We start from the raw sequence: 24,390 nt of genomic DNA, 5'->3' as shown, positions 1-24,390 counted from the left end.
TTGGTGATGAGACACAGCATCTCAGTCCTGTCATGTCGGTTATGAGACACTGCATCTCAGTCCTGTCATGTCGGTTATGAGACACCCGGGCCGGCACCTCAGTCCTGTGCTATTCGTTATGAGACATACACAAGGCCGGATTAAGATGCCCTGGGGCCCCTAGGCTACAGGTTGCTGTAGGCCCCCCGAGAAGGCAAATTTGTCCCTAAGCTGAATTAACTTACAAATTGTTGCATTACTAATGTTAGGTGGTCTACGACTACAACAATAGTCAAGTCACACCTTTTTTGAGCACCAAATGCCAAGGGACACCAATTCTACATGTTCATTGAAAATAAAACCCTATTGCCCATATTAACAATATACAGTCATTCTATAATTTTCCACGCCACACCAGATGATCTCTCATGGCACACTAGTGTTCCCTGCCACAGTGGTTGAAAAACATTGTACTAACTGCACTCTGCACGACAGATGAGTTTTCAATATTGCATCTTGTCACAATTCTGCAATTTCTCCCTTTTGTCTAGTCAGGGGCCTCCTGTCAGGTGGGGGCCCCTAGGCTGCAGCCATATCTAGCCTGTGCCTTAATCTGACCCTGGACACACCGCATCTCAGTCCTGTCATGTTCGTTACAAGACATACACAGGGCCGGATTAAGATGGCTTGGGGCCCCTAGGCACCAGGCATATCATGTGTTAATCAGGGCCCTACACACACAGCATCTCAGTCCTCTCCTGTTGGTTATGAGACACACCGCATCCCAGTCCTGACATGTTGATTACGAGACACACCGCATCTCAGTCCTGTCCTGTTCATTTTGAGACACACTGCATGTCAGTCCTGTCCTGGTGGTCATGAGACACACTGTATATTAGTCCTGGCATGTTCGTTAAGAGCATGCTCTCAGCCCTGCTTATGAGACACACTGCATATCAGTCCTGTCCTGTTGGTTACGAGACACACAGCATCTCAGTCCTGTCCTGTTGGTTACGAGACACACAGCATCTCAGTCCTGTCCTGTTCGTTAGGAGACACACTGCATCTCAGTCCTGTCCTGTTGGTTACGAGACACATTGCATCTCAGTGTGGGTGGCAGCACTTCTATTGCTCTGTGGTCCCATATCAGCAGCAGTAGTGGCAGCCGCAGCAGCAGCGGTTTCAGCAGCAGCCCCCACGCGCTGCTTGAACACGCAGGGGAAGGTCCTCCTGAACGCCTTGCGGAAGTGGGCCCCCATGAAGGCGTAGACCACGGGGTTGACGCAGGAGTTGAGGTAGGACATGCAGTGGGCCCAGATCTTCAGCTTGTAGGTGCAGTAGCTGATGCGGAAGTGGGGGCTGAAGGCGCGGACCAGGATGAAGAGCTGCACGGGGCCCCAGCACAGCAGGAAGAGGAGCACCATCACCACGACCATACGGGACACACGCGCCCGGAAGGCCTTTGAACGCTCCGTCAACACCTGCAGCTATAGTGATAATAACAATAACAATTGGAAAATAATAATCACAACAACAGTAATAGGAGGCAATGGACTACATAGGAAGGTTTCAATGGGGCCTCCGCAAAGCAGAAACAGCCACAGTGTATATACAGTAGCTACAGCTGCTACACCATCACCAGCACCATTATGGAGTGGCCCACATACTCCATTAATACTGTATATAATAACATAACTTGAACACAAAATATGTGCAGAATGTGCGCAGGAACATTACGATATTTTCATTTAGTATACATATTAGAGTTCAGACCGTGACTTTGTCCCAGATTTAGATTTTGGCCCACCGGAAATTTGAGTTTGAGATCCCTGACATACAGTAGAATGTATTGTAGGTAGCAGGCTTCACTCAGGTTTCTTGATAACTTTTAAGGGTGCTGGTCCAAATAAATACTTAGAATCAAAGAAAATGGGGCGCACCTTGCATCAATTGTTTTCTTTGTTTTTGTGCACGGACGCTTTAGTTGCACACTGAGGAAGGCACGCGCCGAAACGCGTCTGTGCACAAAAATAAAGAAAACAATTGATGCAAGGTGCGTCCCCTTTCATTTGATACAGTACAATGTACCTGCTGGTTGTCCAAGGGTTCGACGGTGGGCCGTCCCATCTGGTGGAGCATGAGCAGGTAGCAGAGGCTGATGGTGACCAATGGCAGCAGGTAGACGGCCAGGAAGTTGTAGAGGATGAAGAATCTCTTATGCAACGCCGTGGGGAAGAGCTCGGCACAGATTACCTGGGACCCATGCTGCTCCTCCACCACAGTGCGGCTGTACAGAGGCACCGGTGCGGACAGCAGAAACGACCCTACAAAGGCAATCAAATGAGGATGAATGAGGGATTTTCGTTACAACCCGCCCAGGCCAAATCCCTCTCTCTCTGTCTCTCTCTCTCACAACCACACACACACACGCACACACACACACACACACACACACACACACACACACACACACACACACACACACACACACAAACAACAAATTTAACAATTTAACCCTTCAATACAACCTTTAAAAATACCTACACTAAGCATATGAATTCGGTAATTACCTCGTTAAGTTGTAATTACATAGGGGATAATCTGGCTACAGTGCTTACCAATTAGTGCAAATAATGTGACAAAATAGACAACTCTTTACAAAGCCAGATTTAGTTCTTGCAGCTGGTCATCAAATGTGGTATAGGCTATACAGTATGTGTCTTTGCAACAATAATTAACCCATACATTTTGGGACAAACATGTGAATTACATTGTTAATATAGATAATGGTTCATGGTTAAAGTGACAGACCTATCCATATCCCAAGGCTGACGGTAGCAGCCACGACTGGGGTTCTGTACTGCAAGGAGCGAATGGGGTACACAGTCACGTACCAGCGGTCCACACTCATCACTGTCAGGGTGATACAGGTGGCTTGGGCAGACACCTGGACACATGCAAATACACAGAGTTGTATAAACATCTGTAAGAGTACGCCTACTTCTACTTTACACAACTCTGCAAATACATGTAGGCTGGTCAGTGTGCTGCACATATAAATGTATTTGACACTCACATAGTATGCTACTGACCACTGGTCTAAAGTCTGTGTTCTCTGTTGTCTATCTGTCTCTTGGCACTTTGACTTAACTTAAGTCTGTGTTATCTGTTGTCTGTCGGTGTACTTGAGTATGTATAAATGTCCATAGCAGTTTTGTAGTTCTTTATTAATTAATTATTTAAACTTCCATTAGCTGTTAAAACACATTACAAATAAAGGCTTTCTCTTCTCTTCTCTTCTCTTCTCTTCTCTTCTCTTCTCTTCTCTTCTGTTCTATAGGCCTACTCTATATTATATTCTGTTCTGCTCTGCAGCTGTGTTACCAACAGGTGCTTTGGGTAGCCCATCTGCATTATCTGAAGTTCTTGGAATGGAAGGTCAACAAAATATATTGGACTTTAAACAAGTGGTCTTTAATGCGCTAAATGACGTTGGTTACCTGTTGGATATAGCTGACCAGTTTGCACATGAAGTTTCCAAAGACCCAACTTGGCCAGGCATAAAGCGCCGCAGTGAATGGCACACAGCACACCAGAAAGATTATGTCCGTTAACGCCAGGCTTGCTGAAAAAGAAAGTTGATGAACTATTAGCTATACAGTACTCCTCAATTGTTAATGCGTCAAATTCGGTTATAAATTGAACACTTACCGATGTAAACATTTGTTGCCGTCCTCATTTTCCTACGCTTGAGAATGACATACAGGACTATAGAGTTCCCACAAACCCCAAAGACCATAAAGATGACGAAGACAAGTGGCACAAGCCAGGCGTCGAGCAGCAAGACAGACTCAAACTGTAACTGCCCTGACGTATTCCTACAAAGATTAGCATGGCACGACATCTCAGAAATATTTGTTGTTGTTGATAAGTGAGTAGACATGTTCATAGCGGAGTCTGACAGCTCCATGGTTAGGCTGCTACCTGATGCGCATCTGGAGAGGTGTTCTGTTCAGCAGTGGGTCGCCTAGTGGGGAGGTGCCAGTCGCATCTCGCGAGGAGGACCGCACCTGCTGTCTGGAGGTGCGGAGTGGCAGGATTATAAAGGCACCCATTTAGTGAAGTAATTATATTGGAGAGGTTGGAAAATACAGCGAATAAAGATGTTTGTAGCATTTTTTACTAGTGTGCTCATGTGGGTACTTGCAAACTGAAGTGGGTGGGTAAAGGGGGGAAAACTGGAACATTTTAAAATTACATTTGTTAAAGTTCAATCAACGAGGCAAAGTGTAGACCACATGGGGTTTTGAGATAAGGAATAAAATAAATTAAATACTAGTCTGAATGAAAGTGAAAAGGCTGCCTCTTCTTTGTCCCATTTCCAGGTTTTGCCAGGAAATGCTGGTTTCTCTTCAGTTCCTTTCAAATGGCACCATTGTTGGAAATGAATTATGCTCAATGTGTCCTCTGCTCTGTCCATTTGCAAAACCTCATGAACTGTCTGAGTAGATCATGTTAAAATAGTGAGATGTGTTTTGTGCACTCTATGCCCAGTATTTCTGTAGAAGTGGTTATGCCTTTTATATGTTGCTTGCAAGAAAACATTAGCTCATAGTTCAGCTATTCGTGTCTTGTAGGCCTATGAACCTTGGAGCTATGTATTACTAGTTATTATTCACCAGGCCTGAGGAGCCTAGGTCTCAAGGGCCATTTACGGCCCCCTGAGGCTCTTATCTGACCCCTGATTTTATTTTAATGCTATGCTTCCCATGATATATGATATGTTTTGTAAAGAAATCTTAGAAATACAAATTACAAATACAATTCAGTACTTCAGTAAGAGGGGCTACAGTATAGGGTTTGGTGGACGCCCTCAATATTGGCCTGTAGTGCAGGAGGAAATCCTGGTTCATGTTCATAGTGCGGTCCCTCTAATGAAAAAGGTTTCCCACCCCTGTTCTACCTAATAGTTTCTTCTGATTTTTAATGTCGAGATAAAGACACAAAGAGACATAGAGCCATTTCCAGATTTTAATGAGGATAGTGGTGAGTACATGGCTTTCATCCTGTCAAGACGATTTCATTGTAATATGTTGTGTGATTGCTTAACATGTAAGCTTTTTAATTTTTTTTAAATTACACCCACACCCATTATCATTCAACAATATAAATACACACTGAGGTCACAAATAAGCATCTCATATATTAAAACAATCACACACACACAGAGACAGCTTAAAGCTTATAGTAGTAATTATACAAAGTGTAACTGCTCATTCTCTATTGGCACGTGTACAGAAGTCTTTTTTTTAACAAAGAGAGATGTGATTTATAAAGAGTTTTTGTCTAGTTAACATATTAAATAGCATATGCCTGATCAGCACATATTGTAAAGAGAGGAGGGGCAATATTTTGGGGGCAAGTTAAGTATTGGTGTCTGTCCATTCTACAGTATACAATGTATATGTCCATCCAGAAAAGCTTGTAAAAACACATACATACATCACACACCACAGGTGACATTCATCAGGGTATACTGACGCCTGAAAGACTAAGATCACACATGCTGGAGACTTTGGTTGATGATACGATTCAAAACAATAATAATAATAATTTAAAATAATAATAAAATAAAAAAAACAGTCTCTTGAAATGATGTAGTGCAGAGCTGATGATGCTGGTTGTATAGGCTTCGGCGTAGAAATGTTTAAACATACACACAGATAGATGTAAAAGCACACACAGAAGTAAAACCACAACCACTTTGGCAGCATACACACACACTCATGGCAGAGGTGCTATAGCCTCTGCACTCGACACACAACACAACACAACACGACAGCACCTCTAAGCAGCTCAAAGGAGAGGGAAGTCTTGTCCGTGGCTTGGGACTTCAAGTACCGAGAGATGATGATAAGTGTTCTCCTCTGAGCTGACGTAAACCTGACGGCTATATGACTATCAGTTCCATACAGGGCTGGACAGGCCATCTGGCATAACGGCATTTCCCAATGGGCCCCACACCCTTGTGGGACCCTATTTTCAGAAATGTTTTCCTATTTTTGTTTTCTATTATATATTTTTTTTGTTAACATTTCTGAAAATGGGGCTCATTGGTGAGTCAGTTCTGTGCCACTAATTATGAGGGGACCCTTAAAGCAAAAAGTGCAGGGCCCCAATTCTCCCCCCTGGTCCAGCCCCAATTCCATACATTCTAATGAAAAGCGAGTGGAGGCACGTTTAACAATACACACCCTCATCTGTCCATTTAGAATGACCAATAAAAATCAACAACCTATCAGTGTTCCTCATGCAGGGCCTTGAAGGAAAAACAGATCCACAACTATCCACACGACTGCACTGCACGCTGAGGAAATGCGCATTCCAGCACTTTCAGTAGGATGCTATGCCATTTCTGAACGTAAACACAGCTGTAGGTGTCAATCAAAGCTTCGGAATACAAATTCTGTCAAAGATTAAATCAAACCAGTACTTAATCGACTAACGATACTGGGCCCTCAAGACAAGTACTCTGTGAAGTCACCTACATCAGAACTTTAAAAATGGTGACAGGTTTTTTTTTTTGTCTTTCTGAAGCCATTATGATTGAGACCTCTGTTCATCTAGTGCTATATTCGAGATGCTTTTTGGCACTGGCAGTGGTACTGGTAATGCGCTGGGGTTTGTTACACAGCTAACGTCAGAGGCACCACAACCAAATTAACAAAAACTTGTGTTTGGATGAACAAAAAAAAAGAAACCTCAATGTGTAAGACCTTGTAGGAGACAAGTGTGAAAAAGCGAACACACGAATGCTGAATGTGATGTATGGTCACTCGATTGCTGCTTGGTGGACTATACAGCTACAGTGCACTACGAAACAAAGTAACCTATACCTATACTCACCGGCCACTTCATTAGGAATACCTCTCTACTGCTGGGTTGGACCCGTTTTGCCTTCAGACCTGCCCGAGCTGTCTGCAACAATACTCGGGTAGGCTGTGGCATTCCAACAAAGATAAATTGGTACTAATTGGCCCCAATTGTGTTAAGAAAATATTCTTATGCCATTATATCTCCAGCCTGAAATGTTGATGTAAGGACAGGGTTTTCATGCTGTTGACATTTAAATAGCCTTTCTTCCCCATTATGATGCCCGGTTTGAACTGCATAAGATCATCTCGACTATGTCTACATGCACAAATGCATTGAGTTGCCACCATGTGATTGGCTGATCAGAAATTTGCCTCAATGAACAGTTGTAACAGGTGTTCCTATTGTAGTGGCTGGTGAGTGTACTATAGTGCAGTACGTGGTGAATGACTGAATGTTTCAGAGACAGTCGAAAATATTACACCTCAATGTATAGATCTGAGCTAGGAAACAATGAGATGAGAGGTGACAATGAGATGATGAGAGACCAGAATGAGAAATATAGAGGTTCAAACCCCTTGTTCTTCCACATTTCCACCTTTCCTGTTGAACGTTGATGCGCTATGCAATTGTTAGCAAGACTTCACTTTTTTCTACTGTATCTGAAACTGGGCATATATCAGTCTTGTGAATGCTTTCTTTTTGCCATCTTAGCATACTTTTGTGGCAGGTATCGAAATTGAATTTGAGGTTGTTGGTATCATGGTTAACTGGGACTTGGCCATACCAAATGGAAATGCAGTGAGTATAAAACTAAAGGCTGTGTTGGGTATGGTTAGTAGAGCACCAGGCAAAAACAAACAAACAATCTTACACTCACATCATCCATTTCCACCTTTCTGGAAATATCACCAAGTGTTTGATAGCACGCTACACCTTCAGCTCTACTAGACATCTACCTTGATAATCGGATATTGTGGACTTGACACAAATGACATCAGTAAATCACATGCGTACAATCATCCTGAAACAACAGGATAAAAATGTATGTATATAGACAAGATCAAGTTTTATATAGACATAAGAAAGCCATTTTATCGGAAAGCCTAAAATCACCTTATTCCAAAATTATTATTATCAGATTAATACACGAAGCAGTTCAATTTGTTAATCAAATTGATTTAAAACGTTTTTTTCTGGTTCAAGAGTGGAAAAATATGTAACAGATTCAATCAAGTCTTTCATACTGGCCTTATGCAAATGATACCATGTACCTGTTCAGCACAGTTGTTTCACGTTAATTAGACCCTGACTGGCACTTCAAGTGGTATGCGGTGCATCAGAATGCATAGGACCTTTCCATCACTAGTACCAACATTAATGACATAACATATGGTCTTTGGGGAAGTGATTTCTGTCTATGCCATCAGAAGCATTTCACACGCCTGGTGTGTTGTGCTGTTGAGATGATGATGATGATGATGATGATGATGATGATGCTGATGATGATGATACTGATGATAATGATGGTGGTGGTAATAATAATGATGATGATATTGATGATGTGATATGATGAACATGGCTTATGCACTGGCTCTGTCTACTATGCACTAAAGGGCTGCTCTTGCAGTGGACCCCATGCTGATCATAATAAACTAAGCACATGTTGTTTACATCTGTTTTTCAGATTCAAGTCAATTCTACCATGTGATCATCTGCTGATGATTTCGTTAGCATCTGACTTTTTCAGAAAGATCTCTGAAATTAGTTTCAAATCGGACCATGCACAGGGGAATTTGTGTGTGTGTGAAAACAGAGTGGACAATTAGGTGTGTGAGAGAGATTATAACAAACATCTAAGACAGACGTGTGATCGATCACGTGATACACTGAAACCAAGCTGTGATGATTTTCCTTTGTCTTTTTCTTATGTTTTCCTCAAAGCTGCCCTAAAAAATCCTCTAAATATTCAGCCACCACTAACAAACATGTTCACACATCTACTGACCTACTGACACAGCCTGACCTACTGACACCAGCAGCAGGGTTTCCTTGAATGCTATGCGTGATGGGAAAATAATGTGAAATACACTGCTGAATCTATCTAAAAAGATACCAATAGCTGACTTCAGTATTGGTGGAACACTACTACCTACAGGCCAAGTGCCGTACAATAAAGCTGCGTCCTGTCTGTCTACTGGCGCCTATGCCGAGAAGCTGGTTCAGGAGTAAACCAGGTTAAGTTAAGAGGTAAATCATCTAATAGAAGAGCCTGGAGTCCTCATGAGGACTCTGTGCTCTACTATTAGAATATACCTCTTAACTTAACCTGGTTTACCTCTTAACTCGACCTCATGAGGACTCCGGGCTCTTCTATTAGATGCTTATCGTCTGAACTTCACCTGGTTTACTCCTGAACCAGCTTCTTAGCATAACTCCCTCTGGTGTTCAGGGTGGTAAATGACTCATTCAGCCCATGCACACACTCTCTCTCTTTCCTTTCTCTCTCTTCCTGTGTATTCTCCGTGTCTCAGCTCATCTGTCCCAGGTAAACGGAGAGGAGAGGGTGGGGGGGCAGGAACTCCTCTTGGTTGTTCTTCACCTCGGTCTGACGAGACCCGTTGCGGTCAGAACCTGCAGCGAGCGAGCAAGCAGTGACACGAGTCAGTTTTCATGCACTTTAATGCTCCATGAGAAACAAAGGGTTAACTCTTGTTAACACTGCCTTGGCAAAAAGGTTATGGAAGTTAAATGTATCTAAAGCAAGGGTGGGGAACCTATGTCTCCAGGGTCGTTTATGGTGGGGTCTGTTTTAACAGCCTGATCTCCAAAAATTCTGTGCTCCTGGACACGGATGTTAAGGACACGAAATCCGTGTCCAGGAGCACGGAGTTTGCAAAAATTCCGCGCTCCTGGACACGGAATTGTTTTCTGTGCTCCTGGACACGGAATTGTTTTCCGTGATGGGCGTTTTAAAGGTGGCTGCCTAAAGTGCAGGGGAAAATCCTGGTTTGCCTTTATAGTACAGTCCTCGGAGGACTTTTACGGCCCTTGGAGGAATTTGAAGTGACTCCTCTAATGTAAAAGGTTCCCCACCCTTGTTTTAAAGTGAAAAAAAACTTGCTACATTCAATGGCTTTTCAAGAGCCAGAGTTCAGCCATAATGAAATAAACTAAGAGGTGTAGTTGTGATGTACTTACTTTGGGAGACGAGGTCCATGTACTGGCAGACAGCATGCAGCAACAGCCTCTCATAGCTACAGATGAAATCAAACACAACTAATTATTTCCCAACTACCCAACTTCCTTTACAACTCTAATCTTATGCTGTGGACATCTCCATTACAGAGCTGTATGCAGTAAAACCCAAACCCACAGGTGCAGTGTGTAGGATGGTGGCCCGAGTAGGTATCAACTTCGCTGCTCATTGAAACAGTGCGTCCTATTGCCAAATTTGATCATTCCATGAATAGTTACTAAATAATTAACTAGTATTTACTGGTAAGACCATTGACAGTAAATAGAATGGACGCCAAATCAACGCTATTTGCCATTCAACGCTTTGAAGCCAGATTTGGGAACATTCCAACTTACATTCCACCTTAGCAACGCCAAACGCAGGTGCTGATTGGACAACAACAAGACTTCTAACGGTCAATCAAACCATGTTCTGATGCTCATTGGTCAATTTAACTTTTAATATCTCTCTAAAATAAAACATCACCACAAAAAATCACCACCCTGGTAAGTTGGAGAGCAAGGGGACCTACTAGTTGAGCGAAAAATGATCCCCCTGGAGTGGCATTTAAGGGAGATACAGGGTTTTATGTCTCTCATAGGAATGAATGGGATTTGGCCATTTTTTGGTCTTTTTGGGTCCAACCTTGGCTCCAACTTGGCTTCAACAATGAAATAGAATTTTGGCCTCCATTCTATTTACTCTCAATGGGTAAGACCAAAGTACAGTAAGTTTTGCAGCTAAACATGTCTATCTGTTAATTTAAAATGGTTGAAAATGGAAGATCCACCTTTTCATGTATAAAAAGTGCAATTTTCCCAGTTGAATACTTAGAATTTGAACGTGGTCGTAAAAACTTCTGAAAAAGGTAACATTAGTGAATGGGCAGCAGGAATTCTAGAAAGAAACTGCTAAAAATATTACACAGTGCACCTTTACACCCAACCGTCCCAGTATAAACAAACACATGCTCTGCAGACTGTCTATGGTCTCACCTGCTCTGCAGACTGGTACTGTAAACAGATTGTGGTTGGGCCCTGAAGAAGGCCAAGAGATCTTCCTCCATCACCTCCAGGGTGCCCTGTGGACAACCAGGGTGACAGTTAGGAAAATCGTATTTAATAAATTACATTACACTTAGCTGTGACTTTTATCCAATGTGGCTAATACAGGTATTTCAATAGGTACAGGGTATGTGTATTAAATACCCTGGAATGAAGTGGGGTTAGTTGCCTTACTAAGGCATTCCAGTGATGAATGAGGGTATTGGACAGCTCCCACTCCAGCTCCTCCTACTGGTACGGGATTAGAGCCTGCAACCTTCTGGTCATAAGACCAGATCCCTAAAGCCATTAGAGCCCAGCAGCTCTATTGCCCTGTTAAATGTTTGTATACAGCTCTACACATCCAATTTATTTCAATATGGATACTCTGGCCAGTCTTCCATGTACGTGGCCTTTTCTCGGGCCTACATGAAGGAATACCAAGGGTGGGAGAGAAGATTAATGTAAGGAGAATGAGACTAGCAGGACATTGCCAAAGGCACCCAAAACTGCCAGCCAGCAAACTGGTGCTGTGGGAACCATTGCGTGGGTGCCGGTTGAGAGGACGTCCCACACTAACATATGTGGACATACTCAAGAAGGACGCAGGAACCTAGAGGTACCAATGATGCGGGAACCTAGAGCACCAGTGAGTTGAAAAGATGTATGGAGAATCGGGATGACTGGAAGCAACGACGGAAGGCTCGTCTGAGAACGACTTGGAGAGACATATGGGTCTTTATTTTATAATGTTTGCACTGGGGATGACTGAGGAACTTCGGTCTGACTGTGACCGAAACATTTGCACATCTCACTTGGGTAGCACTTAAATGTATTTACTTAATATGCAATAAAAGTACACCATTGCATCAGCGTTGAGGTGTGCAAGTTCCCCTTGCATGCTCCTGCATTCTGAATATGGCCCACTCACATCTCACTGCCCTTTGTTCAGTGACAATAAGTACAGTATGTGTTGTTCTTCTCGTTTCAGTTTAGCGATAGTGGGGAGCTGTTAATCACCGCTTTGGTCACTTCAAAGTCACATTTGATGACCTGCTTTAAGCTTTTAGCAAATAATTGCGTCATTGTGCTTTTCTATTTCTAATACTCCCACGCTGACATTTTTGTGCAGTTACAAATCTGCACGTCTTTTTCTCTTTCAGAGCACTCAGAGAGCACTCTAAGCCACTTGAAAGCCTTAGAGGGCACTTCTGGGGCTCTTAGGCAACACTTATGGACAATCACCCAGGACTTGTACTGCTTTTTTTCTGTGTGCAACACACTACGAGGACCTTACTGTGTGTGTGTGTGTGTGTGTGTGTGTGTGTGTGTGTGTGTGTGTGTGTGTGTGTGTGTGTGTGTGTGTGTGTGTGTGTGTGTGTGTGTGTGTGTGTGTGTGTACTGATGTAAGGCTGATTGCTGTACTCAAGTGTGCGCTATATGTTTACTGCAATGTGCAATAATATGTATTGTCTTTGTGTATGTTTTGTATCTGTGTACTGTATTTATGCAAGCTGCCAGGATTAATAAAAGTACTCTACTCTTCTCTCCTGAAGGCCCCTGAGCAGCGAGTGACTCACCATTGGAATATTCTTGCGCTTCAGACAGACACGCAGCCTGCGGTCGATCCTCTGGAAGCAGTCCTGAGCACTGAAGGCAGGATTGACTGCAGGGGGTAGGACATACACACACAAGCCCGCACACACCACAAACATGCAAACACAAGCGCGCACACACACACACAAAACACACATATTTCTGTGAGAGATTGACACATAACCAACTTTGATATGTCCCTGTGGTATTTAATTCAAGAGTATGGTATCAACCAACATGCTGGTCGTTTGTTGGCTTGTATATACTGTAATGCAGGTGTGTGTGTGTGTGTGTGTGTGTGTGTGTGTGTGTGTGTGTGTGTGTGTGTGTGTGTGTGTGTGTGTGTGTGTGTGTGTGAATAAGAAAGAAAGAGCTCTACCGACTCTCAGACCCTTGTGTGTCTGTGTGTGTGTTGTGCGTTGGTGTGTGTTTGTCTGTGTGTCTGTTATTACTGGTCATTATTTGACTTGTATATGTATACGTGTGTGTCTTGTGTGTTTTGTCTGTGTGTCTGATTGAGTGTATGGTACCTACCGTCAGAGACGACTGTAGGTTCAGCTGAGGCCTCAAGCGAAATGTCAAAGGAGTGAACATTTGAAAGAGATTTCCCACTACTGTAACAAAGTGTGAGCTCAGCTGTTATTCTCCATCTAGGGGTTTGGGGGCCCCAAACGGCTGCCTGCCTAGCCTGGTGGCAAGATCTAGGCGCCTCTGCCGTGCCTACCGTCTCTCTGGTCCTTGCTCGTGTTGCCGCAGCTGCTCCGCTTGGCTTCCTCCTCCAGCAGAGCCAGAAACTTCTCCTGCTCCTCACCAGAGCGGTTCATGAAGTCACTCCAGCACTACAAATCACACACACACGGGTACGCACACACAGACAGACAGACAGACAGACAGACAGACAGACAGACAGACAGACAGACAGACAGACAGACAGACAGACAGACAGACAGACACACACACACACAAAGGTAAGTACGCATCCACAAACACACGCAAGCACACACACACAGAGACACACATACAATGTTAACACTTCAGAACCTTGCCAAACACTCATGGCCACATTAACCTTCATAGACTCAACAAAACTGGATAAGACATAGCACACTTTACACACTAAATCCGTATAGTATATTGATTACACACTTAATAGGCTTAGCAAACACTTGCGTTGACATACAACCTTCATGAATTCACTATAATCCTGTACAGTACGTACAGTAAGTCCATTACACACTTGACAGGCAATAGCACACACTCGTGCCGTGTTGCCATAAAGCCTTGTGTACACACATACAGTACACAAAGGAACCAACTTCAGAGCAACTGGACATCTTAGAGCCAGGCAGCGCATCAAATTTTATTTAAGGTGCAAGGTCTGCAAGCTCCAAAAAGAGCCCCTGCTGCTTGGAATTTTGCTTGTTTGACAACCGAGACCCTGATAAATGACAATCTTTGCAGACACATTCACATATAAATAATAATTTGTTTCCTCTTGATATCGTGTTTTCTTGTTTACCGCTTTGCACACCAAGGGCACCATTGCTATGCTGTTCTGCTTGAGGCCTATGGGGTAATGAAATGGGTTTGGCAATGGTGCGGTAGGTTACCTCCACATAGTTCCCGTTGCTGCAGGCCTCCGTGAAGACAGTGGGGGTGGCCGTCTCACACACCTCGCCCTCCTCTTTAACACACTCATCTCGCTCCAGGAGGTTTGCCAGGTAACGAGCTAGTGGACATCACAAAACCACACAAAACCATTCAGTTAATGAGAGGATCTCTCATCGACTTGTTAGGTGTTGTGCATGGATGCACAGATTTTAGTGGTGTGAATATGTAATAGCAAATTGCTGGGGCCAAACCCTCTCATTGACATATTTATGGGTGACAAGGGTGGATGTCACAAGTTAATTTTCCAATTCCAGCAGTGTATAATCCGCTGCGAAAGCGACCACATGCATGCCATTCCAAGTGGCTACTTACATACATGTACTGTACGCAAGCCAACTTACTGTTCTCCTGTCTCCTTAGGCTTTTCTTGCCCTTAGCTCTGGGGATGAGGTCAGAGTTGCGGATTGCTTGGTTGATGAAAAACTGCTTCTTCTTGGCGGGCGACACCCGCTTGGCTGGCGAGTTAGGCAGAGATCTTGAAGGCTCTTCGATCAGGCTGCCAGGACAGAATATGTAGATTGAAATATAGGATGAGTAATGGGGTTTTATGTTTTTGAGTAATAAACCAAACTGCAGAACTGCCAGTTGCAGCTCTGTAACGCCACATTTTCAGAATAGGTTAGGCCAGTGTTTCCAACCTTTTTTATCCTGCCTACCCCCTAAGCACTTTTGTCATATGAGAGTACTCTTCTCACTCATTCTCTATATCTGCTCCTCTATCCCAATGTGACTACATGATTTCACATATTTGTTATTATTACATTTTCCCAAGTACCGCCTGAGGTGTGCTCGCGTACCCTAGTTGGGAAACACAGGGTTAGGCTACTGGGCAGTTGTGAGAGTTGGGATTTGCTGGATGTCACACTTATGAAGCCTGTGCTTCCATTGCAAATGCAAACAACACATAAGCAATACGGTGGAATTAATAAATGGATCTCAACTCACATCACAATAACCAGATAAAGGGATGGGTGGACATAAAAAAAGAGTAATCAAATAATTAAGGGGTAATGATTTCAGATAGAGTCTGTACATTGCAAGAATCCAAACAGCAGAAAAAAAACTGCTGCTGTAGGCGAGCATATGACCTAGATAGTGCACAGTGCACACACGCAGCTGCACAGAAATGGGTCAGTGGGTTTATATTTCAATGCTCCGCCCACGTTGCTGTATTATTAAATTTCTTATACATTCACAGACAAATACTTTACTAGTGGCATTTTTCGGAAAAAATAAACACTTCTCTCCTTATCAATGGGAAATACATTATTTTCTGTTGAATACATTTGCGCGTCCAAACTGATAAGGTTTAATCGGGGTTTGCACTAGTGGCCACACTCACTGACAACAACCCAGCGTAAAGCCCAAAATAAAGCCCTAAAAACAGAGGACGTCCACGGCAGACCTGGAGTCCGTTGATGGTCAGTTCAGTAAATGGCCTTTTATTTAATTAGCTGGGTAGTGTTAGCTAGTGTCACCGACCAAAAAGCTAACGCTAGCTAATGTTTACATACCGGTATTTAAAGGCCACACACCATTTCGACGTATAACTACAAGCTGAAGTCAAGCACACCATTTACACGACAAGCAGGAAACTCACTGTTAGAAAGTATTGGAGGAGGATTAAAATTGCATAGTATTTACCAGGTAGCCTAAACTGGGACCAGTTTACAGGCTAGCTAGATGAAAGGCTAATAACATTCAATCGATAAACCAACGACATTCTAGTTGCACCAAATATGACTACGCACACACAATCTTACATTAAGCCCACCCAAACCATGCATTATAAAAACCGAAGTAAGCACAACCGATATACAAGCTAGATGTCCAGCTCTTTCCTTGTATATTGTGCTAACAGGCTACTCCCACTCACATATTAAAGTCCCGTTCATCAGAGTTGTTATTGTCGCCGGTAAGCACAACCATTCTATTTGAGTACTAGACCTGTGTACGGAAAACACAACAAACGTCCTAAACGTAAAATATAGTTTCCAGGTGCCGTAAGACTAAGTTGTATCTAAATGTAACTGTAGTTGAGCTAGCAGATGCACCCTTGGCACTGAGAGCCGAGACCCCTTTGCTTCCCCAAAGTTGATTCTTGTCAACACAGGCCAATGAGGAAACGACCCAGAACGAGGCTGAGCGAGCGAGCGAGCGTCAGACGTCCCAGCCAAGTGAACCATTGTATTAGTTCTATGGGACCAACCAACTGTGTTTTGTGAAAGTGGAGTGATTCAGACTGACAAAGTTCTTTTTTAATGACTTTGAGCCGCTGTTTCTATGCATGTATCAACATCAAGATGCAAATGAACACAAACTCTAAAGGACACATGGGCTACCTCTGCGTCGACGATCCAGAGTTTTGACTTTGTTTGTTTGGGTGAGTAGCAAAATTGTCTCCGTGTAGCCTAAATCATGATGTAGTAGCCTTCAGTTTCTTCTGATCGAAATGTTCCCGTCTGTGTTTCACTCAGATATGGACACACAAAGGACGAAAAGAAGAAAAGAAAGGACGAAAACAGAATGCCCTAGACATAGACCTACACAACTTGGCACATCTAAATTTGTGTGCGATTTATTCATGGTGAATCCCTTGAGATGTGCAGCGAAGACTGAAGAGACAAACACGAGGAAAGCACGCATGCGAGCTATGAATTTATGCAAGCCCATCATCAGCCCTGTCCAATCAAAACTAACTAGTCCCCCTGCAGACAAAGCCTCGTCAATTTTGAAGATCTCAGTGGACCTCAGGCCAATTTTGATGTCTGCCACTTTGATGCCACCTGCACTGAAAACAGATGACACAGAAGAACCTTCTTTTGAAAGGCTGGGAAACGAGGACAGCCAGCACAGCAGTGAATACAAAATATTACCAGAAGTCGACAGGACAATTTCTGGCAATCAAAATGCAAATCAGATGGATCATAAACCCAATCTGAGAACAATGTTGCCCCCCTTGAAATCTCACATTACCCAACCCTTAAATTATTGCATGAAGCATCACAATGTTCTACCAGCCATTGCAGAGAAGCAGCCTCCAGATATTGTGGTTACTAAGTCAGAAAGAGAAGAAAAGGAAGAAGAAATAACATTTGAACATTTGAAAAAGGATTCGAAGAAGGATAAACTGAACCAGAATATATGGGCGTTGGTGTCACCCTCTGATGTTGAGGTTAACTTTCTTGTTTGAAAGTTTATTTACATAAAAGGGATAGCATAACATTTAAGACAAATGCGAAATATATAAGATTATAGCCATAAGGATAATTTCCATCTTTTGTCCCTTTGACGGAAGAATGGGTCATTAAATAGTCTACCTTTCAGTGTTTAGTGGCATGCAGGGGTGTCGTTAAGGGGGGTAAAGTGTGACTGAGTTACCAGGGCCCCATGTAGTATATAAGGGATCCACACAGTGTCTGATTTATGAACCTATATGACTGGGTGGTCCATATTGGAGATGATTGTACACAATTTAGTGCTACGCCCCTGGTGGCATGTGACAAGCAACTCTTGACAAGCAAATGCAGCTTTTATGTTACTGTGTGACACATGCTCCCTTTTCACAGATGCTGTCGACGTTGAAGCTCCCAGATATTTCTGTTTCAAACATTCAGATGCTCATTGAGAGTGTACAGAGGACACTGGACAGGTGAGGGTGTCGCTGGGAAGAATTTTAAGCAAACGTTAGGTTATTCACAATTGTTTGTGCAAGTGGAACATTTCTTATGTATTTTTATGGGCTTTTTGGGCCTTTATTTCTTGATAGACGGTATGAGATGACAGGAAGTGAGTGTAGAAAGAGAGATGGGGTAGGGATGGGAAATGACCCAGCCCGGATTCGAACCTCGGTACCCCTGGACATGCAAGCCCATATGTGAGGGGCTTTATGCGCCGTGCCACAGCATCCCAGTGAAACATAAATAATATTTTATCTTTATTATTATTATTCTGATGTTTACTGTCACATACTTTCAGTAGCCTACAGTATATCACGAAAGTGAATACACCCCTCACAGTTTTGCAGATTTTTGAGTATATCTTTTCATAGGAAAGCATTACAGAAATTTCACTTTGACACAATGATTAGTGACCTTTTAACAACATATTTAACCGCTTAAATTTCTTGTTCACTCAGAAAAAAACAAAATACAGCCATTAATGTTTGAACATGTACTCACAAAAGTGAGTACACCCCAGATTAAAATCCGGTAGAGAAGGGGCTATGTTGGCTCGAATCGTCTCGAAATGAAAAGGGATGACAAGGGAGGTCATCAGTGTGCGTTTTAACCTTTCTTTGCATTGAACTTTTACATTTTGAGTCTGCATCTGGCTTAAATAGATTGGTGTGAGATTTGAATGCAATCCTATGGAGAATATCATGATCTGCTTCAGTAGTCACAGTGCATGTTGACATGCATGTTTCTTGTAGGTGTATTTCAGATTGCCAATGTTGACAGCATTCATGCATCCCCACACCATGTCAGTCCCACTACCACGCTTGGCTTATGAGAGGATACACCTTTTTTGTAAAACTCACTTGTTTACCACCACACATGCTTGACACCATCTAAAGCAAATTTGTTTATCTTGGTCTCAAGAGAGATGAACAGACCAAGGATATGGATCACTGGAACCATGTCGTGTGATCTGAAGAGACCAAGATAAACAAATTTGCTTTAGATGGTGTCAAGCATGTGTGGTGGTAAACAAGTGAGTTTTACAAAAAAGGTGTATCCTCTCATAAGCCAAGCATGGTAGTGGGACTGACATGGTTTGGGGATGCATGAATGCTGTCAACATTGGCAATCTGAAATACACCTTAAAGAAACATGCATGTCAACATGCACTGTGACTACTGAAGCAGATCATGATATTCTCCATAGGATTGCATTCAAATCTCACACCAATCTATTTAAGCCAGATGCAGACTCAAAATGTAAAAGTTCAATGCAAGGAAAGGTTGAAACGCACACTGATGACCTCCCTTGTCATCCCTTTTCATTTCGTTTCATTTCGAGACGATTCGAGCCAACATAGCCCCTTCTCTACTGGATTTTAATCTGGGGTGTACTCACTTTTGTGAGTACATGTTCAAACATTAATGGCTGTATTTAGTTTTTTTCTGAGTGAACAAGAAATTTAAGCGGTTAAATATGTTGTTAAAAGGTCACTAATCATTGTGTCAAAGTTACATTTCTGTAATGCTTTCCTATGAAAAGATATACACAAAAATCTGCAAAACTGTGAGGGGTGTATTCACTTTCGTAATATACTGTATGTTAAAAGCCTTGGAACATCTCCAAGTACTATGTTTGGAGTTGGGCCTTGCCGCTTTCAGGTCTTGATGTTGTTTGCATGGACAACAAATGTCACAGTGCCACCAGCTCTGATTTGTGCAAATAACGAAAACATCAGAGCAGTAATCAGTTGAATCAGCCTGGTCTATTCTTCATCAAGGGAAAAGAAATAAGGAACATGTCAATGGAGCTGGATGATTAAATTTGCCTTGCTAGCAACACGAGAGAAGTTTTTAAGCGCAGTGGGAAGTAGGGAGGTCAGGCTGACCAGAAATCTGAGATCTGGCAGGGCAATTTCTGGATGATTGCGCTTCGATTGCCTCAGCAAGGGCCTAAGTGCGACTGCATGCTTCACCCAAGCAACATCAAGACCAATTTGCTGCCAAAAGTCGAGCCAATTTGCCAGAGTACACTGTGGCAGGGCAGCTGAAGAACATTTTGCACTCCGAAGTTCATCAATCTCTGATGCTGAAGACCATTAGAGACTTTTTAAACATTAGACTTTTAAACATTAGATACTTTTTTAAACATTAGACTTTTAAACATTAGATACTTTTGAAACATTAGACCTTTAAACATTAGAGACTTTTAAAAAAAGCATTTATGCAACACTAAATCCTCAGCTCTTACTCAAGAGGCATGGAGATGTGACGCAATTGTACAACTAAACAACCTAATACAACTACTTTTTTGTTGTTGCTGAGAATCAATTGCTTCAATGGTATGCAAATATTTAGATTTGTAATTGTGCAAGCTTGTACAGCTGCTCCTTCTTTCAATGGGCTTTTGAAATATGTGTAACAAGTACTATTTGTGCAGTTAGCAACCATCCTAAGATTTCTATTCCTAACATTTAGAGACAGATACTAAAGCTAAGTAAGGGTACTCCAATTTATATTAACTCCATCCCAAAAACTTGCCACAGCATAAGTAACCCCAAAGCAATATCAAGTAGAACTTAAATAGTACTATTGTATCATTTTTAATGTAGACATATTTTATTTCACTTCCACAGAGGCAAAGTAAAACTTCCTGAGATTGACCATTATGGAGCTCAAGGGGAACAGACCAAGATGCCACCCAGGAACCCTTGCAGTCCTCCCCTTGTCAGCAGACGTACGAACCAGCCTGTTGTCCTCTGTCTCCAAAAGAAGACACACAATTTGACATGGTCTGTCAGCCCATAAAGTTCAGTGACCATGTGAAAAGAAGCCAAAACTGCACAGGAACCAAGAAACATATGCAGATGTTTGCATAATCTTTTTTATCACTACCTTCAGTATAACGTCCTGGTACAGCTTCCTTGTAAGGAGATGCTACGGCAAATTAAACGGATAAGCAAGAAGGAAAGAACATTCAATGGCATCCCACAAAATCTGTTCAAAGTAGTGTTTTCACGTTTGCGAATGAATCAATTATTTTGAACGACTCCTAGATGTGGACGACGGGAACCGAATCCCAGTTGGCCGCTACTCATTTCAGTTTTTTTTCATTTGTTTTAAGCATGTGACCTTCGTTTGAGTACTCTAATTTGGGGGAAAACACAAGTGTCTGCCTCAGAGAGTGGCAGAAACAGTCTTTAGAAGGAGGGGGACAATCAGTTGTTTTGGACAAAATGACCTAGAGGAACAATCCACTATGATCCGGATCCCATCTCTAATTCAAACATCTGTACATTCAGGCAGAGGAAAGGAAGACCAGCACCATCCACCTGGTCCCTTCCCACCCACTCCATCCTTGTTAGACCTGCTATAATGTGCCTTTGACCAATATTAAAAAAAATAAAAAAAATAATTAATTGCTAATGCAATACATACAGAGAACATTCATTTCACAAACGTCTCTCTCACACACACACACACACACACACACACACACACACACACACACACACACACACACACACACACACACACACACACACACCAAGACCAAATAAATGTTTCTATGGCAACATGTTAGACAAATAAAGGTTTTCGAATTTTGAATCTTTGAATCATTTATCAAAAGGACACGTTATATTAAATACAGTATTTATTAATAAATATTCTCTTAATATACACATTCATTTTCTCAACATTGATAAACTAACATAGCGACATTGAAGTATGTATATATTTCTATTTTAACACAGCATTGTCCTTCATCAGTACATTCTATATCATGTGTCTTCACATGCTAGCTCAGCTTTGCATCGCAACAGGGTTTTTTTTCAGTAACAGAAGTGCAGCATTTGCAGCCTATAGCATTTACACTTGTCTCACAATCATTAAAACGTGAGACAAAGCGTTTTCAAAAGAGGTTAAAAAAACAAAACAAAAACAAAACAAACATATCAAATCTGACCTAATGAAGGCAGTATCTTGAAGGAGTTCTTTAGTGGATTTCCCCCCCACCCTCAATCTTGCTGGCGTAGTTTGGCTCTGACCTTTTAAATTTCAGTGAAACAAACAGACCACTAACAGCCAGTTTGTGCGTTCCAATATGCGACCTTGCGTCCTCCACTTGTGCTTGTGGCCTTGTACCAGGAAGTAATATGTCATGATGACATCACTGACAACAGCCTATTTCAATATCTTACAAGGGCTCAACTGTTAAGTAATTTTCTCATTTACAAACTGGATGGTGAACGTAGAATAGTCCCCCAAAAATTGTTTTGGCTATGCTAACAGCGGGGAAACTTTACTGTTTTCTCCACGGCGTAGGGGTCAGGAGGAAGGGCGAGGCCACAAGCACAAGTGGAGGACGCAAGGTCGCATATTGGAATGTAGCCAGTGTGTAAATCACTGACACTGTGTTACGATGCTTGTCACAGTTCACTAGCTGACGAGAATTTCTATGAGCCATAGAGTAGCTGTGACGTGTATAATTTCAATGAAGTTGCTGAACTTTTGCTGCTCAAAAGAAGTGCATCAATTTGATTCATAGGAAATGTAGATAATCGTTGCTGACTTGCTCTAAGTTTGTAATCAGTAATTTTTCAGTGTATTTAAAGCTTATGAAGCTTTGGCAAAATACTAAGAGGCAAAATTCGAACACCACATAATCTACCCTTGACCATATTGTAGAATATAAAGACAGTCTGTATTTATGTCGCTCCATTCATTTCTACTACACATCATCAGGCAGACACCACATCATATATGTAAGTAGGTAGGGTGGAAATAATCAGTAGACCCAGCACATATTGTTTCATTAAAATAAAACAATACCATATCCAATAGTGCATATATTTTGTTTCAGTTTAAAAGTGCATCAGATTACAGTAACATGGAAACATTCAGTAACAGTAGAACCAGTATTTTGGGGGAATGCATTGATATTTGAGGAGTACACAGGCCAAATGAAGCATAATCACAAAAATACTAATCTCCCCACCACCGTTAGTTGCATCGAAACCATAGCTCCTTCACAGGTAGCCTTGAGGAATTTAAAGCATTTAATTATAAAAAGGAAACAAAAAAAATAAAAGTTAACTCAAATAAAAGTTTAAGCATTTTGTGACCATGCCTGTTTGGCCCATTGTACTCCTTATTTGTTTGCATCTGTATATACTTAAGACAGTACTACTGTGCTCCTCAAGACATCACGAGAGAGTCCTCAGTAGGTTGTAACAGCTACACAGATTGACCTTCCTCAATTGACACCAAGGAAGAGACACAGTGACACAAATACTGAATCCCAAATGTCCATTCGTTCAGTGGTAAGTTCACTACACAGGCCAGGAGTTGTGTTGTTTTGTTCCCTACTGCTATATGCAGTGCACTACCGGAGTGAGGTGAACGAGCAGACATTTTGGATTCAGCGATACAGTAACCGTGGTGACGGTCGGAAAATGGCCGTCAAGGCACCAGATCTACAACTTTGGAGCGTTAAATCACCCTCATCCTCATCCCGCCCACCCCCTCGAAACCCCCAGCCATGGCATGCAGAACCCCCGTATATATCTCTCTTTTACAACGCCCTATTAAAACTTCAGCTGCCAGGCAACCAGCCCCGCTCCCCTTTCCTCAGACCTCGCTGTCCTCTTGTGTGGACGCCACCAGGAACAGTTTGGCAGGGTCTTTACTGTCGGAGGAGGACTCCGATTTACTGCGGCCTTTCTTATTGTTGTCGTCCGCGGACTCCTTCTTGGCCTTTGGCTGCGACAGCTCTGTCATTGGGATGTCCTTGCTGCTGTTGTAACTCGCTGTGGAGCTGGACGGTCTTTCGGCTAAGTCGACCTCAGGTGACTGGCTGGTCCTGCTCGGCCCCGCTGACACGGGCCTGGGCCGGGCCTGGGTCTGGGCGGCTGCCGAGGGGGCGACCAGTGCGTGGGACGGGCTTGGGCTTGGGCTGCCCTGCGCTGCCCTGTTGGGCGAGGAGGACTGGCCGGCCTGAGAGGTCGGGCTGGGGGACGGCGAGGGGCTGGGCTCGTGGGTGGGAGAGGGGGACGGGCTGGGGGCGGCTGGCTTGAGTGGGGAGGTGGAGGTGCCGTTAAGTTGGGACTTGTGGTTGGGCGAGGTGGTCAGGTTGGAGGCTGTCTGGGCTGCGGGGGTTCGGCTGGGGAGCAGCTGGGTGGTGGGGGCGGAGGCCGGGACAGGGGCAGGGGCGGTCTGACCTGCAGAGCCGTTCACCGTCACTTCTCTCAGCTGGTCGTCATCGTTCTGCTCTTTGGCGAAGTTGACAAACACCTGTGACGGGACAGGGG

General features: G+C 43.0%; 4 protein-coding genes across 4 annotated transcripts in view; 1 reads left to right on the top strand and 3 right to left on the bottom strand.

The window, feature by feature from the left end:
• Positions 1-1,064: 1,064 nt before the first annotated feature.
• On the bottom strand, positions 1,065-4,094 carry LOC134451538 (G-protein coupled receptor 54-like). Its single transcript, XM_063202043.1, has 6 exons — positions 3,964-4,094; positions 3,691-3,857; positions 3,480-3,604; positions 2,791-2,926; positions 2,068-2,303; positions 1,065-1,466 (listed from the first exon to the last, which is right to left on the bottom strand). Exons 1-6 carry the CDS (start codon positions 4,092-4,094, stop codon positions 1,065-1,067), a joined length of 1,197 nt encoding a protein of 398 aa, XP_063058113.1.
• A 902-nt stretch (positions 4,095-4,996) lies between these two features.
• Positions 4,997-16,504, bottom strand: r3hdm4 (R3H domain containing 4). The gene is made up of 8 exons (XM_063201042.1): positions 16,277-16,504; positions 14,742-14,896; positions 14,340-14,458; positions 13,454-13,568; positions 12,714-12,799; positions 11,086-11,171; positions 10,054-10,109; positions 4,997-9,486 (listed from the first exon to the last, which is right to left on the bottom strand). The coding sequence occupies exons 1-8, from the start codon at positions 16,327-16,329 to the stop codon at positions 9,383-9,385; spliced, it is 774 nt and encodes a 257-aa protein (XP_063057112.1). The 5' UTR covers positions 16,330-16,504; the 3' UTR covers positions 4,997-9,382.
• A 361-nt stretch (positions 16,505-16,865) lies between these two features.
• LOC134450296 (uncharacterized) lies at positions 16,866-21,463 on the top strand. The gene is made up of 3 exons (XM_063200140.1): positions 16,866-17,575; positions 17,970-18,052; positions 20,716-21,463. Exons 1-3 carry the CDS (start codon positions 16,880-16,882, stop codon positions 20,885-20,887), a joined length of 951 nt encoding a protein of 316 aa, XP_063056210.1. The 5' UTR covers positions 16,866-16,879; the 3' UTR covers positions 20,888-21,463.
• Positions 21,464-21,726: 263 nt separating this feature from the next.
• Positions 21,727-24,390, bottom strand: part of abca7 (ATP-binding cassette, sub-family A (ABC1), member 7) — a 78,802-nt gene continuing 76,138 nt past the window's right edge. The window contains exon 49 of the mRNA XM_063201040.1: positions 21,727-24,373. Coding sequence (XP_063057110.1) covers positions 23,711-24,373 — 663 coding nt within the window. The 3' untranslated portion in view covers positions 21,727-23,710. The remainder of the gene's footprint in view (positions 24,374-24,390) is intronic.

Source organism: Engraulis encrasicolus, chromosome 6 (assembly GCF_034702125.1).
Source record: "Engraulis encrasicolus isolate BLACKSEA-1 chromosome 6, IST_EnEncr_1.0, whole genome shotgun sequence".
Classification (NCBI taxonomy): domain Eukaryota; kingdom Metazoa; phylum Chordata; class Actinopteri; order Clupeiformes; family Engraulidae; genus Engraulis; species Engraulis encrasicolus.
Note: the sequence above shows the minus strand (reverse complement) of the source record. Positions and strands in the feature narration are given on the sequence as shown.

Bases quoted from the DNA above. Each gene is read 5' to 3' on its own strand.
- LOC134451538 (XM_063202043.1), bottom strand. From the start codon at position 4,094: ATGGGTGCCTTTATAATCCTGCCACTCCGCACCTCCAGACAGCAGGTG. The intron at 2,927-3,479 runs GTAACCAACGTC...GCATGTGTCCAG, and splicing joins TGGTCAGCTATATCCAACAG to GTGTCTGCCCAAGCCACCTG. The intron at 1,467-2,067 runs GTACATTGTACT...TTATCACTATAG, and splicing joins AACCCTTGGACAACCAGCAG to CTGCAGGTGTTGACGGAGCG.
- r3hdm4 (XM_063201042.1), bottom strand. From the start codon at position 16,329: ATGGTTGTGCTTACCGGCGACAATAACAACTCTGATGAACGGGACTTT. The intron at 10,110-11,085 runs GTGAGACCATAG...TTTCATCTGTAG, and splicing joins AGTACCAGTCTGCAGAGCAG to CTATGAGAGGCTGTTGCTGC. The intron at 9,487-10,053 runs GTAAGTACATCA...CGCTCGCTGCAG, and splicing joins CATGGACCTCGTCTCCCAAA to GTTCTGACCGCAACGGGTCT.
- LOC134450296 (XM_063200140.1), top strand. From the start codon at position 16,880: ATGGACACACAAAGGACGAAAAGAAGAAAAGAAAGGACGAAAACAGAA. The intron at 17,576-17,969 runs GTTAACTTTCTT...CCCTTTTCACAG, and splicing joins TGTCACCCTCTGATGTTGAG to ATGCTGTCGACGTTGAAGCT. The intron at 18,053-20,715 runs GTGAGGGTGTCG...TCACTTCCACAG, and splicing joins GTACAGAGGACACTGGACAG to AGGCAAAGTAAAACTTCCTG.